The sequence below is a fragment of the Hyla sarda genome, chromosome 3, assembly GCF_029499605.1.
Source record: "Hyla sarda isolate aHylSar1 chromosome 3, aHylSar1.hap1, whole genome shotgun sequence".
In the NCBI taxonomy this organism is placed as follows: domain Eukaryota; kingdom Metazoa; phylum Chordata; class Amphibia; order Anura; family Hylidae; genus Hyla; species Hyla sarda.
This window is the reverse complement of record NC_079191.1, coordinates 263,800,942-263,817,332: the sequence shown is the minus strand read 5'-3', so window position 1 is coordinate 263,817,332 and position 16,391 is coordinate 263,800,942. Positions and strand designations below refer to the sequence as shown.

Sequence of the window (16,391 nt, the reverse complement as noted above, 5' to 3'; positions counted from 1 at the left end):
AAAAATCATAACCCTTTCAATTTTCCACCTAAAAATCCATATTATGGCTTATTTTTTGCGTTGCCAATTCTACTTTGCAGTGACATTAGTCATTTTACCCAAAAATGCACGGCGAAATGGAAAAAAAATCATTGTACGACAAAATTGAAAAAAAAACGCCATTTTGTAACTTTTGGGGGCTTCCGTTTCTACGCAGTGCATATTTCGGTAAAAATTACATCTTATTATTCTGTAGGTCCATACGGTTAAAATGATACCCTACTTATATAGGTTTGATTTTGTCGCACTTCAGGAAAAAATCATAACTACATGCAGGAAAATCTATATGTTTAAAAATGTCATCTTCTGACTCCTATAACTTTTTTATTTTTCCACGTACAGGGCGGTATGAGGACTCATTTTTTGCGCCGTGATCTGAAGTTTTTATCGGTATGATTTTTGTTTTGATCGGACTTTTTGATCACTTTTTATTCATTTTTTTAATGGTATAAAAAGTGACCAAAATACGCTTTTTTGGACTTTGGAATTTTTTTGCGCGTACGCCATTGACCGTGCGGTTTAATTAATGATATATTTTTATAGTTAGGACATTTACGCACGCGGCGATACCACATATGTTTATTTATTTATTTTTTTACACTGTTTTATTTTTTTTATGGGAAAAGGGGGGAGATTCAAACTTTTATTAGGGAAGGGGTTAAATGACCTTTATTAACACTTTTTTTTAACATTTTTTTTGCAGTGTTATAGGTCCCATAGGGACCTATAACACTGCACACACTGATCTCCTATGCTGATCACTGGCGTGTATTAACACGCCTTTGATCAGCATTATCGGCGCTTGACTGCTCCTGCCTGGATCTCAGGCACGGAGCAGTCATTCGTCGATCGGACACCGAGGAGGCAGGTAAGGGCCCTCCCGGTGTCCGGTCAGCTGTTCGGGATGCCGCGATTTCACCGCGGCGGTCCCGAACAGCCCGACTGAGCAGCCGGGATACTTTCAGTTTCACTTTAGAAGCGGCGGTCAGCTTTGACCGCTGCTTCTAAAGGGTTAATACCACACATCGCCGCGATCGGCGATGTGTGGTATTAGCCACGGGTCCCGGCCATTGATGAGCGCCGGGACCGAAGCGATATGATGCAGGATCGCGGCGCGATCCCGCTTCATATCACGGGAGCCGGCGCAGGACGTAAATATACGTCCTGCGTCGTTAAGGGGTTAAACACTCTTGGGTAGTTTTATTTTTAAGTTTACTGATAATTTTATCAGTAATAAAATTGAATTTTGCAGAATGCTAACAGTTACACAACGGAACGCTTGTTGCTTGTGATTTTTTAATGAAAAATAAATAAATAAAAATACGGAGAGGGATTAACTCTGCTTAATCATTTTTGGCGAAAAAACTCCTTTGGTGATCTGATCTTTTGGAGACAGATGCGCTTACACACATATGTCATAATTAAAAAAAAAAATTCTAACATTGTGTGGTTTATTATTTTTGAGAAGAAAGTCTTTGGGTGGTCCACCGTCCTGCATTATAGAGTCTTTTGAACTGTTGGATATGCAATTGTTTTTACACAAAGGTATACATTTTTTTTTAAAATTATACAATTTTGTTGATTTTGGGGGTAATTGTGAAGCCCTGTGTCTACTGGAGCATCAGCCAACTCCAGGCTGTGTCCTTGAGCCAATATATGGGTTACTGATGCCGCTGTGGTGGGGCCTGGTAATTTCAAATTTTCTCATAGGTAGCACCCGCTATCCAAAAACCTTTTCAAAACTTTCTAAAATTGTGGTGTTTTTTGGGGGCGATTGTGAAGCCCTGGTGTGTACTCGTGCATCAAGCAACTCCAGGCTGTGTCATTCAGGCAATATATGGGTTACTGATGCCGCGGTTGGGCCTGGATCTGGTAATTTCAAATTTTCTCATAGGTAGCACCCGCTATCCCAAATCTTTGGTTTAAATTTCTTATTTCTTCTTTTAAACTTAGGGATTGTGAAGGCCCAGTGCCTACTCATGCTTCTGGCAACTCCGGGCTGTGCCATTCATCCACTATATGGTCTCCTCATGCTGCCAACACCTCCATGCTGTGTCATTCAGCCACTATATGGTCTCCTCATGCTGACAAGCTGTCCATGCTGTGTCATTCAGCCACTATATGGTGTCCTCATGCTTCAGCTTCATCCAACCTGTGTCATTCAGCCACTATATGGTGTCCTCATGCTGCCAACACCTCCACGCTGTGTCATTCAGCCACTATATGGTGTCCTCATGCTGACAACCTGTCCATGCTGTGTCATTCAGCCACTATATGGTGTCCTCATGCTTCAGCTTCATCCAAGCTGTGTCATTCAGCCACTATATGGTGTCCTCATGCTGCCAACATCTCCACGCTGTGCCATTCAGCCAGTATATGGTGTCCTCATGCTGCCAACACCTCCACACTGTGTCATTCAGCCACTATATGGTCTCCTCATGCTGCGTGATTCAGTCACAATATGGTCTCCTGACACTGATGCCACCACCAGGCTCTGTAATTGTGCTGCTGTGCGGCAGTGATTATAAAAGCGAGGCCGGTAATCTGCATGTTATTCTGAATAACAGTATTATTTCACTAACCCAACACACTCCATATGCGTTTTAGAACACAGCAAGGTGTTCTATACCCCTATAGAGGTTGCATGTAGGCTAGAAATAGCCTTTTTAATATAGATTCGCCACGAAAAAATTAGAAACGAAACTAACTTTTTCGGAAAATTCGGCAAATTGGCCGAATCGAGTTTTTGAAAAGTTCGCTCATCTCTAATTATCACTAGCTGAGTACCCGGCGTTGCCCGGTTTTTCCTTCCTAATCCTTTTTGGGGAGGAAAATAAACAAAGGAGGAAGCTTTTGACTTCATATGCAGTCCTCATATATTGTTGTCATATCCCAACCCGACATCCCGACCTCCTATCCCGTCCTCGAACTCCTATCCCGTCCTCGACCTCCTATCCAGTCCTCCTATACCGTCCTCGACCTCCTATCCTGTCCTCCCATCTCGACCTCCTATCCCAACTTCCTATCCATAAATAGAAAGAAAAAAGACTGGGGAACGGCGCCTCGTGTATTACCCTTAAACACAAACAGCAAGTGTAAATGTGGGAGAAACCCACGGCACTTATAGGTGGCTGTTCACCAGATGTAAATAGAAGTAACGCATATCACCCCAAATAGGGGTACTCACTGATGTCCAAAGGAGGGCTGCAAGCCGGAGGTCACAGGCACATACGTCCTGACGTAGTCATCAAACGGAAAATGGAAAAGGACCTCATTCATCCAGGCGCTGCCGGTTAGGTCATCAGGTGCACAAAATGATGCAATGTATACCTTGGAATATTGTATACATGAAAGTTTATTAAAAAAATAATAAACAACATACAGATTACGCGTTTCGAGGGTGACTCCCCTCTTCCTCAGATCAGGTGTGCTGTCATACAACAAACAGGAAAGTATTTATGTGAAAAAAGGGCGCCAAAACACCTAAGGGGGCGTGGCTAGGAAGTGGGATGTAACCAAAAAGCAAGTGTAAACAGGTAAAGTAAAAAAAAAAAATAAAAAAAAAAATTAATAATAAATAAATAAATAAAAAATAAAATAAAAAAATTAATCAAAAAATAAAGTACCATATTAGATCCAAGATGAACGATGTATGTGTGTGTGTATCGATAATTAACATATCTATGTAGAAAGCAATCTAGTAGAGAAAATTGAAAAGAATGTAAAGAGCAAGGGGAACGCATTGCAGCGTGATTCACAGGCTCTATAGGAGTATAGTAGCCAGCCTGATGAATGAGTGTCGGCATTAATGGGGTATATATAAAAAAAAGAAAAAATAAATATTTTTTAATAATAATAACATTTTTGGATATATAAATTAAAAACTCTCATACCTACAGGATTAAACGAAATGATCGAATGTAACTTCTAATTTCCCCCGTTGTCCTTTTATCATCCATTCAGTGCTCTTTATGTAATATATATTATTTTATTATTATTATATTTTTTATCCATTACAGCCCTAATTTTGATATGTGTATCTCCCAATCCTATTGTCGTTATTCAATAATTCTGAGTAGTTGTGCATGTGGATGTGTGTATATATGTGTATACATACATGGATCTGTATTTTTTTATTTATTTTTTATATGCCATCTTTATGTATTTTTATTATTATTATTTATTTACATTTATTTATATATTTTATATGTATATTTTTTATATTTCATAATTTACTATGTTATGCATTCTATATGTTATGCATTTTTGCACACTTTTTATTTTTTTTTATTATTATTTTTTAAAATTTTTTTTTTTTATATATACCCCATTAATGCCGACACTCATTCATCAGGCTGGCTACTATACTCCTATAGAGCCTGTGAATCACGCTGCAATGCGTTCCCCTTGCTCTTTACATTCTTTTCAATTTTCTCTACTAGATTGCTTTCTACATAGATATGTTAATTATCGATACACACACACATACATCGTTCATCTTGGATCTAATATGGTACTTTATTTTTTGATTAGTTTTTTTATTTTATTTTTTAATTATTTATTTATTATTATTATTTTTTTTTTTTTTTTTTTTACTTTACCTGTTTACACTTGCTTTTTGGTTACATCCCACTTCCTGGCCACGCCCCCTTAGGTGTTTTGGCGCCCTTTTTTCACATAAATACTTTCCTGTTTGTTGTATGACAGCACACCTGATCTGAGGAAGAGGGGAGTCACCCTCGAAACGCGTAATCTGTATGTTGTTTATTATTTTTTAATAAACTTTCATGTGTACAATATTCCAAGGTATACATTGCATCATTTTGTGCACCTGATGACCTAACCGGCAGCGCCTGGATGAATGAGGTCCTTTTCCATTTTCCGTTTGATAACTTCCTATCCAGACCTCCTATCCCGTCCTCATATCCCGTCCTCCTATCCCGACATCATATCCCGACCTCCTATCCCATCCTCCTATCCAGACCTCCTATCCCGTCCTCCTATCTCGACCTCCTATCCCGACCTTCTATCCCGTCCTCCTATCCCGACCTCCTATCCCGACCTCCCATCCCGACCTCCCATCCCGACCTCCCATCCCGACCTCCCATCCCGACCTCCCATCCGACCTCATATCCCGACCTCATATCCCGACCTCATATCCCGACCTCATATCCCGACCTCATATCCCGACCTCATATCCTGACTCGTAATATGTGTACCAGGTAATGAAATAGCTCCAGCCTAACGGAAATTATATGGGAACATACATTTCCCATTGATTTGCATGGGACTTTAAAAAAAAAAACCCTGACCCTCACAAATGGAGGTAGTTAAGGGTTAAATTAACTATCCTATATTTTAAGTGGACATATAAGTAACATGTGACCAAGTATTATCGAAATATCTCCAGCCGTTTGGAAGTTATGCAGTAACATATATTTCCCATTGACTTGCATGGGACTTTAAACATAAGCCCCGCCCCTGGCAAATGGGGGTGAGTAAGGGTTAAATTACCTATCCTATGTTTGTTGTTGACATATAAGTAACATGTGTGCCAAGTTTCATGTTAATATCTTTAGCCGTTTGAAAGTTTTTGTGGAACATACATACATACACACACACACATTGAGTTTTATATATATATATATATATATATATATATATATATATATATATATATATATATATATATATATGATATATATATATATATATATATATATATATATATATATATATATAGAGATTTTCATTCATTTATCATCTATTTTTTGCACTTTATTTTATTTTTATTTTTTATTTATATTTTAATAGTATTAACTACACATTTCTAATTTTAATTTTTATATTTATTTATATTTTTATTTTTCTCTTAATATATTTACATCTCATCCCAATCATATCTCCATTTTATTTATTTTCAACCCATTATTATTCATTCATCATTATTTCTTACCATCACCTTCTTCATTTCTATATTTATCTTATATTTCCATTCATCTTCACCTTTTTCTCCATCGTTTATTTTATTCACACTTATATTTTGTGTCATTAATAATCACATTATTTTTGTTTATATCCACAAATTTTCACTCCATAATAATAACATTTTTTCTAACACTCCAACATATTATTTAATATATTTTCATCATCTGTTCTGAACACAACAGTTGCGATTGAATCCACACATATAACGCACAACTTTTTTCTATATTATATTGTACATTGTATACAAGAATACCCTACATATGCACTCAATTACATTTCATTTCTCACGCACTTACTGAGAAAATCTGTTCTTTTTAAAGTTTTTATTTTCATTCTGCATTCATTGGCACCTATTCACATTACACTTTTTCACACTAACTTCAGATGTTCCATTCACACATCAGCTACACATGTCTTCAATCACACAGGTTTCTGTCATACTATGTTTTTAAGTATAAAGGGGTTGGTTCTAGTACCCTGAAACGCGTATACGTTATTATTCAAGTCTGAACAGAGCGTTATTTACCTCTATTAAAGCCAGCACATCTTCACGGAATACAACCACCCATCTGCACCTGTTGCACGAATCAAAGAGTTCCACCTACTGAGCGCACAGCAAAGATCCTTATTACCATACCAACATCCAGCCGCAAGCAAGCGAGTGAGGGTCTGACACCCTAACGGCCGAATACGGACACTGTAGACCGCTCACATAGGAGTCTCCTGCCGGAGTCCTCCTTACAACAGGCTCGCAATGGTCATCCTGTCTCTCTACTGCCGGTAACTTAACAGCCACTGCAGGACTCCACATCTTTGGCCCGTCGCAGCACGGGACCAGTTATCCGGTGAGAACCAACTACTTTCGGCCAGTCGCAGTGCGGCACCAGCTGTTGCCACGGTGAGAACTATCTACCCCTATTAATTATGGACAGCACAGTCTAAAAATACTATCAAGACGGATTTTTGTAACTAATTTTTTCGGTGCCGGATTACCAGTTTATTCCTAACTAAAAGCATATACTAATAATACTTTTTTTGCTGGCATACTATCAATTACTAATTGCTTTACAACATTTACTATAATTCTGCCATTAGGGCCCAATGGCAGTCTAATGTAATACACAGGTATTATTGCTCTGAATAAAATGTTTTACATGTTAAGTTATTTTTTAAACTGTATTTTAATAAATTTCTACATTTTTTCCAAAAATCTGTTTTTCAGTTATTCTCATTGTGTACCCAGCAAGGTGGTATTCTTGAGATGTGGCTATATTTTTATTTTAGATTTGTAAATTACTTCTATTTTTTTTTAATCATCTAGTGCCAGAAAGTTAAACAGATTTGTAAATTACTTCTATTAAAAAATCTTAATCCTTCCAGTACTTATTAGCTGTTGAATACTACAGAGGAAATTATTTTCTTTTTGGAACACAGAGCTCTCTGCTGACATCATGACCACAGTGCTCTCTGCTGACATCTCTGTCCATTTTAGGAACTGTCCAAAGCAGCATATGTTTTCTATGGGGATTTTCTCCTACTCTGGACAGTTCTTAAAACGAATAGAGGCGTCAGCAGAGAGCACTGTGGTCATGAGGTCAGCAGAGAGCTCCGTGTTCCAAAAAGAAAATAATTTCCTCTATAGTATTCAGCAGCTAATAAGTACTGGAAGAGTAATAGAAATAATTTACAAATCTGTTTAACTTTCTGGCACTAGATGATAAAAAAAAAAAAAAAAAAAAATGTTTTCCACCGGAGTACTCATTTAACAACCACGAATGTATATTTACGTCCGTGGCCGACTCCTGCGATATAATGCGGGGTCACGTGGTGACCCCGCGTCATATTGGGTCGGTCCCGGCATGTAACTATATCATGTTAATATATCATTAATTAAACTGCAGGGTCAATGGCGTACACGCAAAAAAATTCCAAAGTCCAAAATAGCGTATTTTTGGACACTTTTTACATCATGAAAAAAATTAATAACAAGCGATCAAAAAGTCTGATCAATACAAAGATGGTACCAATAAAAACTTCAGACCACCACGTAAAAAATGAGGCCACATATCGCCCCATACGCGGTAAAATAAAAAAAAGTTATAGGGGTAGGAAGATGACAATTTTAAACGTATACATTTTCCTGCATGTAGTTATGATTTTTTTCCAGAAGTACGATAAAATCAAACCTATATAAGTAGGGTATCATTTTAATTGTATGGACCTATAGAATAAAGATAAGGTGTCATTTTTACTGCGTAGAAACGGAAGCCCCCAAAAGTTACAAAATGGCGTTTTGTCTTCAATTTTGTCGCACAATAATTTTTTCCGTTTCACCACAGATTTTTGGGTAAAATGACTGATGTCACTGCAAAGTAGAATTGGTGGTGCAAAAAAATAAGCCATCATATGGATTTTTAGGTGCAAAAATGAAAGGGTTATGATTTTTAAAAAGGTTAGGAGGAAAAAATGAAAGTGCAAAAACGGAAAAACCTGTGGTCCTTAACCTCTTCAGGACATAGGGCGTATGGATACGCCCTGCATCCCGAGTCCTTAAGGACCGAGGGCGTATCCATACGCCCGTGGGAATTCCGGCCCCCACCGCTAGCCGGTTGGGGACCGGAGCCGGATGCCTGCTGAAATAGTTTAGCAGGCATCCCGGCATATCGCCCAGGGGGGTCATTATGCCCCCCCATGTCGGCGATCGCCGCAGATCGCTGGACAATTCAGTCCAGCGATCTGCGGCGATTCCAGGTCAATCGGGTCTCCAGTGACCCGATGACCCGGAATTACTGGCTGTTCGGGGCCGTCTGACGGCCCCGAACAGCCAGAGCCTGCAGGGGTGAGGTGGCACTGGTGCCACCTCACGATCGCCCTGATTCGTCGGCCGGATTACCGGCCGACCAATCAGGGCGCCTGCTGCGGGTGTCACTCCCGCACCCGCTCCGCCCCTGTTCCGGAGGACGTGAGCGGGTGCGGGACGTGCACCCCGGGTGCTGGGGACCCCGTTCCCCGGCGCCCCTGTTGGGATCGGGGCCCCAGGAGCAGCTGCGGCGGCGGGACTGACCTGCAGCATCTGCATCGTTGGAGGTGAGTGACAGCCTCCTGCTGTTGCTTAGCAACAGCTCCCAGCATGCAAAAAGGGCATGCTGGGAGCTGTAGTTATGCAACAGCAGGAGGCAGACCACCACAACTCCCAGCATTCCCTTATGGGCATGCTGGGACTTATGGTTTTGCAACAGCTGGAGGCACATTCTTTCTATGGAAAAGTGTACCTTCAGCTGTTGTATAACTACAACTCCCAGCTTGCACAAACAGCTAAAGTGCATGCTGGGAGTTGTAGTGGTGCATCTGCTGGTTGCATAACTACAACTCCCAGCATGCCCGTTGGCTGTCGGTGACTGCTGAGAGTTGTAGTTTTGCAACAGCTGAAGGCACACTGGTTGTGAAACTCAGAGTTTTTTTTTACCTAACTCAGTGTTTCACGACCGGTGTGCCTCCAGCTGTTGCAAACTACAACTCTCAGCAGTCACCGTACACCATGCACCGTACATGCTGGGAGTTGTAGTTTTGCAACAGCTGGAGGCACACTGGTTGTGAAACACTGAGTTAGGTCACAAACTCAGTGATACATAACCAGTGTGCCTATAGCTGTTGCAAAACTGCAACTCTCAGCAGTCACCGACAGCCAACGGGCATGCTGGGAGTTGTAGTTATTAAACAGCTGGATGTCCCCCCCAATGTGAACGTACAGGGTACACTCACATGGGCGGAGGATTACAGTAAGTATCTGGCTGCAAGTTTGAGCTGCCGCAAACTTTCTGCTGCAGCTCAAATTGCCAGCGAGAAACTACTGTGAACCCCCCGCCCATGTGACTGTACCCTAAAAACACTACACTACACTAACAAAAAATAAAATAAAAAGTAAAAAACACTACATATACACATACCTCTACACAGCCCCCCTCCCCTCCCCAATAAAAATGAAAAACGTCTGGTACGCCACTCTTTCCAGAACGGAGCCTCCAGCTGTTGCAAAACAACTCCCAGTATTGTCGGACAGCCGTTGACTGTCCAGGCATGCTGGGAGTTTTGCAACAGCTGGAGGCACCCTGTTTGGGAATCACTGGCGTAGAATACCCCTATGTCCACCCCTATGCAATCCCTAATTTAGGCCTCAAATGCGCATGGCGCTCTCACTTTGGAGCCCTGTCATATTTCAAGGCAACAGTTTAGGGCCACATATGGGGTATTTCCGTACTCGGGAGAAATTGTGTTACAAATTTTGGGGGGTATTTTCTGCTTTTACCCTTTTTAAAAATGTAAATTTTTTGGGAAAACAAGCATTTTAGGTAAAAAAAAAATTTTTTTTTTACATATGCAAAAGTCGTGAAACACCTGTGGGGTATAAAGGTTCACTTAACCCCTTGTTACGTTCCCCGAGGGGTCTAGTTTCCAAAATAGTATGCCATGTGGGTTTTTTTTTGCTGTCCTGGCACCATAGGGGCTTCCTAAATGCGGCATGCCCCCAGAGAAAAATTTGCGTTCAAAAAGCCAAATGTGACTCCTTCTCTTCCGAGACCCGTAGTGCGCCAGCAGAGCACTTTTCACCCCCATATGGGGTGTTTTCTGAATCGGGAGAATTTGGGCTTCAAATTTTTAGGGGTATTTTCTGCTATTACCCTTTTTAAAAATAAAAAATTTTTGGGAAAACAAGCATTTTAGGTAAAATTTTTTATTTTTTTTTTACATTTGCAAAAGTCGTGAAACACCTGTGGGGTATTAAGGTTCACTTTATCCCATGTTACATTCCCTGAGGGGTCTAGTTTCCAAAATGGTATGCCATGTGTTTTTTTTTTGCTGTTCTGGCACCATAAGGGCTTCCTAAAGGTAACATGCCCCCCAAAAACCATTTCAGAAAAACGTACTCTCCAAAATCCCCTTATCGCTCCTTCCCTTCTGAGCCCTCTACTGCGCCCGCCGAACACTTTACATAGACATATGAGCTATGTCCTTACTCGAGAGAAATTGGGCTACAAATACAAGTAAAAATTTTGTCCTTTTACCCCTTGTAAAAATTCAAAAATTGGGTCTACAAGAACATGTGAGTGTAAAAAATGAAGATTGTGAATTTTCTCCTTCACTTTGCTGCTATTCGTGTGAAACACCTAAAGGGTTAAAACGCTGACTGAATGTCATTTTGAATACTTTGGGGGGTGTAGTTTTTATAATGGGGTCATTTATGGGGTATTTCTAATATGAAGACCCTTCAAATCCACTTCAAACCTGAACTGGTCCCTGAAAAATACTGAGTTTGAAAATTTTGTGAAAAATCGGAAAATTGCTGCTGACCGTTGAAGCCCTCTGGTGTCTTCCAAAAATAAAAATACGTCAATTTTATGATGCAAACATAAAGTATACATATTGTATATGTGAACCAAAAAAAATGTATTCGTAATATCCATTTTCCTTACAAGCAGAGAGCTTCAAAGTTAGAAAAATGCAAAATTTTCAAATTTGTCATCAAATTTACGGATTTTTCACCAAGAAATGATGCAAGTATCGACAAAAATTTACCACTATGTTAAAGTAGAATATGTCACGAAAAAACAATCTCGGAATCAGAATAATAACTAAAAGCATTCCAGAGTTATTAATGTTTAAAGTGACAGTGGTCAGATGTGCAAAAAATGCTCCGGTCCTTAAGGCCAAAATGGGCTCCGTCCTGAAGGGGTTAAGGGGTTAACTGGGGCTAAGACAAATGGAATTGCTAAATAACTTGGGAAAAAGAGAAACTGTATTGATTTTGGGAGCAGTTGATATGCTTTACCTGGAGGCCTTGAATATATTGTCCCATGCCTGTTATCTATTTACCATATTGCAAAAACTTGCATACCCATTATCTAAAAAGATACTCACCGTACAGCTTTCAGTGTTGTCTGGTCTGTGAGGAATGATAAACGATAGGACGTCAAGATTTCCAGTGCAAGTTAGGGGTGTCTGAGTAGTATTTTTACAGCTGGTCAACACCATGAAGTAATGTGTTGGAATAGGAATGTTAGTGCCTTCAACAAAACTGTGGGCAAGAAAGTTTCTAGTTAAAATATGTTAACATACAAGTGACAATATTAAGCTACAAAGTACTGTGACTAAAGGTGGCCATACACCTTCAATAGCTGTTTGCCGAACACTTATTCAGCTGACAGCTATTTCTCCTATTGCCTATACACTTGCCAGCTTGGCAGGGCATACATGTGTTTTCAGTGGGGAGAGAAACGTAAGTCACTGATATAAACCTCTGGCAGTGGCTAATCTCCAAGGTGAACACAAGGATTGTGGGTTGAAATTCAATATGCTCAATCATTCTTTCTTCAACAACTTCTACTTGGGTAAAGTCAGGAGGCCCAATACACATAAAAGAGTCAGTCCCGCAAGTATGAGGGCCTTGGCTATTGACACCCTTGAAAGGCATTTATTTTATCCTTGCCTTGTACTTATTATAGACAAAATGGGGTACAGCGCTCAATGGTGCATTAAAAGATAAACCTGTGAGGTGTATAGAATATGAATTCAATGCTCACCTATAGGGGTTGTGTTTCCACATACACAACAATGGTGAGCGCGTATAGTGGTAGTGTCCGCAGCCGGCCGGTCAGGTATAGAGATCAAATGGATTGCTTCAAAGAGGAACACCGGTCTCAGTGTGGCGCTGGACACAGATGGTATACACGAGTGGATAAAAGCAAGGTAGTTTATTCTCCCATCATGCAACGCGTTTCACTGCAACAGCAGCTGTGTGTGATAAGCAAAACCAGGGGCCAGTGGGCAATTACGGCAGCATTAGGTCGACTCACAGCCTCCTTCCAGGTACCCTCCAGTGTGGCTACAAGCACACACATACAATGAGAGGAGGGAGAGCATACAATGGGAGGGTCTGCCTCCCTCCTCCCATTGTATGTGTGTGCTTGTAGCCACACTGGAGGGTACCTGGAAGGAGGCTGTGAGTCGACCTAATGCTGCCGTAATTGCCCACTGGCCCCTGGTTTTGCTTATCACACACAGCTACTGTTGCAGTGAAACGCGTTGCATGATGGGAGAATAAACTACCTTGCTTTTATCCACTTGTGTATACCATCTGTGTCCAGCGCCACACTGAGACCGGTGTTCCTCTTCGAAGCTATCCGTTTGATCCCTTGTACTTATTATGGTACAAGAAAACATTTCTCCATACATCTTTTTTAAAAATGCAAACTGAAAAAAGAAATAAGATTACTAGGCACTGCTGGCTGTGCATTCAGTCATGGAGAAAAAAGCTTTTCTTGCTAGTTTCTGTGTGGGGTGCAATTCTTCAAGAAAGCGAACACTCGTATGCAATAAATCTCAGAGAATAGAAAAATGCACTCACCACACTCTTGAGTAGGCTGTACGTAGCTGGAATCTTTATTTATTTGTCCAGGCTTAGCACTATTGACAGCACTTACAACTAAGCAAGATACAGCGGGGACATCGGGGGTGCGTGCAGGGGAGGGTAACAGACAACAGTTTAAATGATGCTTCTTCCGGACTCAAGAGTGTGGTGAGTGCATTTTTCTATTCTCTGAGATTATTATTTTTTTTTAAATGTTGTTACTTTCTGATCTACAGCGTCCTGCAGAGTCCTGTTATCAGTAAAGCCCATCAGAGAAGCTATCATCTGACAGGTTTATTAGCTCTTCTCTCCTTTCCTGAATGAAATTTAACTCGATTTCAAACCATATCAAAGTTTAAATCAGCCTAGAAGTTAGCTCAATTTGTTGTAAGGGCTTATGGGGAGAAAATTGTACCATAGTACCTAAAAAAATGGAGAAGAAAATGCATTCAAAGGGGTTCACAGCTTTTAATTTACGGTTTTCATCAACAGCTTATTTGCCTTTTTTTTCATAAATTGGTCATGTTTACAGCATAAAATGTCTATGTTGTTAAATAAAATTTTACTGTAAGACTTGTGTAAAACATACAGTGATATTTAGGGCACAACACACTCACATATACTTAGTATACCTTGAGTTTTGGTTAGGTGCATCAACATGTCCATCATAATTGTAATCAAAGATTGGTCCAGCAACCACATTAATTCCATTTCTTTCTAAAGAATACTTTAGAAGCAATACATTGTTCAAGTAATTCCAGATTTCTAGACAGAATAAGCAACATAAAAACAAACATAAATAAAATCCAAACCAAACCACAATTTCTTTGCAATATGAACATATTTCTGCATGCTACACTATATCGCAGATCTTCATGGAAGCATTAGAGATAGAATACCATTGACAATATGTTTATCTATCATCTTTACAAATTGTTTCAAAACTAGAGGATATCCTAAAAGTTTTCAGCAAGTCATAAAGGCCCACCGAACACATCATTTTGAGCTGGTTTCCATCCAATGGGGTCTTCAAGGACCTCAGAAACGGGACAGCTCAAGAAGCTGATGTGTATTTTCCAGTTAAAGGGGTACTCCGGTGGAAAACTTTTTTTTTTTTTTTTTTTTTTAATGAACTGGTGCCAGAAAGTTAAACAGATTTGTAAATTACTACTATTAAAAAAATCTTAATCATTTTAGTAGTTTTTAGCAGCTGTTTGCTACAGGGGAAAATCTTAATTTTTTTAATTTCTTTTTTGTGTTGTCCACAGTGCTCTCTGCTGACATCTGATGCCCGTATGAGGAACTGTCCAGAGTAGGAGAAAATCCCCATAGTAAACCTATGCTACTCTGGACAGTTCCTGACACGGACAGAGGTGTCAGCAGAGAGCACTGTGAACAAGACAAAAAAGAAATTCAAAAAGTAAAGAATTTCCTCTGTAGCATACAGCTGCTAAAAAGTACTAAAAGGATTAAGATTTTTTAATACAAATTTACAAATCTGTTTAACTTTCTGGCACCAGTTTTCCACTGGGGTACCCCTTTAACATCTCTGCCATAAGGTTAAAACTACTAACATGTAACATAAATAACATTATCTTGTAACAATAGATTCTGTTAGGGGTTGAGACACATAAGGGATCAGTCAGTAGTTAAAGGGGTACTCCGCCAAAAAACATCTTACCCCCTATACAAAGGATGCCGGGGACCCCCGCTATCTCCAGTGAGGCACCCCAGTCATTCGTGCACGGAACGAACTGTGCTCCGTGCCGGATGACTGGCAACTATAGCCGTCAACCCCCCCCCCCCCCCCATCCATCCTGTGCCACGTTACATCTCGGCAGCCTGTGTGGATGAGCCGTATCAGGGGTAGCGACCTGGGTGCTGCCTGCCACAGCAAGTCCATCCCGCTTTGCGGCAGGCTCTGGTGAAAACCAGTGGAACATTAGACTCTACTCCCTGGTACGGCCCACGTCATCATCCACACAGGTACATCAGTTCCACTTCACCTCAGCCGTAACAGTAACCTACTATAGGAATATAAGCACCATAACTGACATGAAATATTGAAAGCTGGTTATTCTTTTACATGATGTAGATGGCCAGCCAGTCTAGGCAGTGTGATGCTCTGGGCAATGTTCCATGGGGAAGCCTATTTATATGGATGTTGTTGACTTAAACCATACACAAACCATGTCTTAACATTGTCGTAGTCTAGGTATACCCCTTCATAGAAAAAAATGTTCCCTGATGATGATGGTCTCTTTCAAGACTTTAAAGCACCCTACCATACTGCAAAATTTGTTCTGGAATGGTTTCAAGAACATAATAAAGAGTTGAAGGTGTTGACTTAGCCTCCAAATTCCCTTGATCTGAAATCAATTCAGCATCTGTGAAATGTGCTACAAAAATACTTTGATCCATTTAGACCCAATCTTGCAACTCAAAAGAAAAAGTTAATGGGTCAGCTCTAAATCATGCTTGGAGCTGTGGCATGAGAAGATAGCTGATAGGGAGATAAAACAAATCATACCCATCTCTAAGCTGTTTGCAAAGTTGAAAAATGACTTGGCTTCCAGCACTGAACCTTGTACTTCAATCATTCAGGACAGGGAGTGGTGGGGGAGAAGGCATGCATGTTGCAACTTAGCCAGGGGTTTATGACTCTTAAAAGGACATCTGCAGCAAAAAAAACACTTATGCTCTATCCACAGGATAGAGGATAGGTGTCTGATCACGGGCGGTCCAGCCGCTGGGGCTCCCTGCAATCTCCCGAATGGGGCCCCGGCATTGCCGCACTGTGTGCCGCCTATTGTGCGTATCGTCAAGCTCACTGAGCTCAACGGACATGCCCGCCCCCCCTCCATACAGCTCTATGGGAGAGGCAGAAGTGTTTTTACTTTTGGAAGACATCAGAGGGCTTCAAAGTTCAGCAGCAATTTTCCAATTCTTCATAAAATTT

The 16,391-nt window shown here is 40.4% G+C and overlaps 1 protein-coding gene across 1 annotated transcript in view; it reads right to left on the bottom strand.

The window, feature by feature from the left end:
* ENPP3 (ectonucleotide pyrophosphatase/phosphodiesterase 3) overlaps positions 1-16,391 on the bottom strand; it is a 178,948-nt gene that overhangs the window by 33,764 nt on the left and 128,793 nt on the right. The window contains exons 23-24 of the mRNA XM_056563313.1: positions 14,065-14,197; positions 11,944-12,100 (exon numbers count right to left, since the gene is read on the bottom strand). Coding sequence (XP_056419288.1) covers positions 11,944-12,100; positions 14,065-14,197 — 290 coding nt within the window. The remainder of the gene's footprint in view (positions 1-11,943; positions 12,101-14,064; positions 14,198-16,391) is intronic.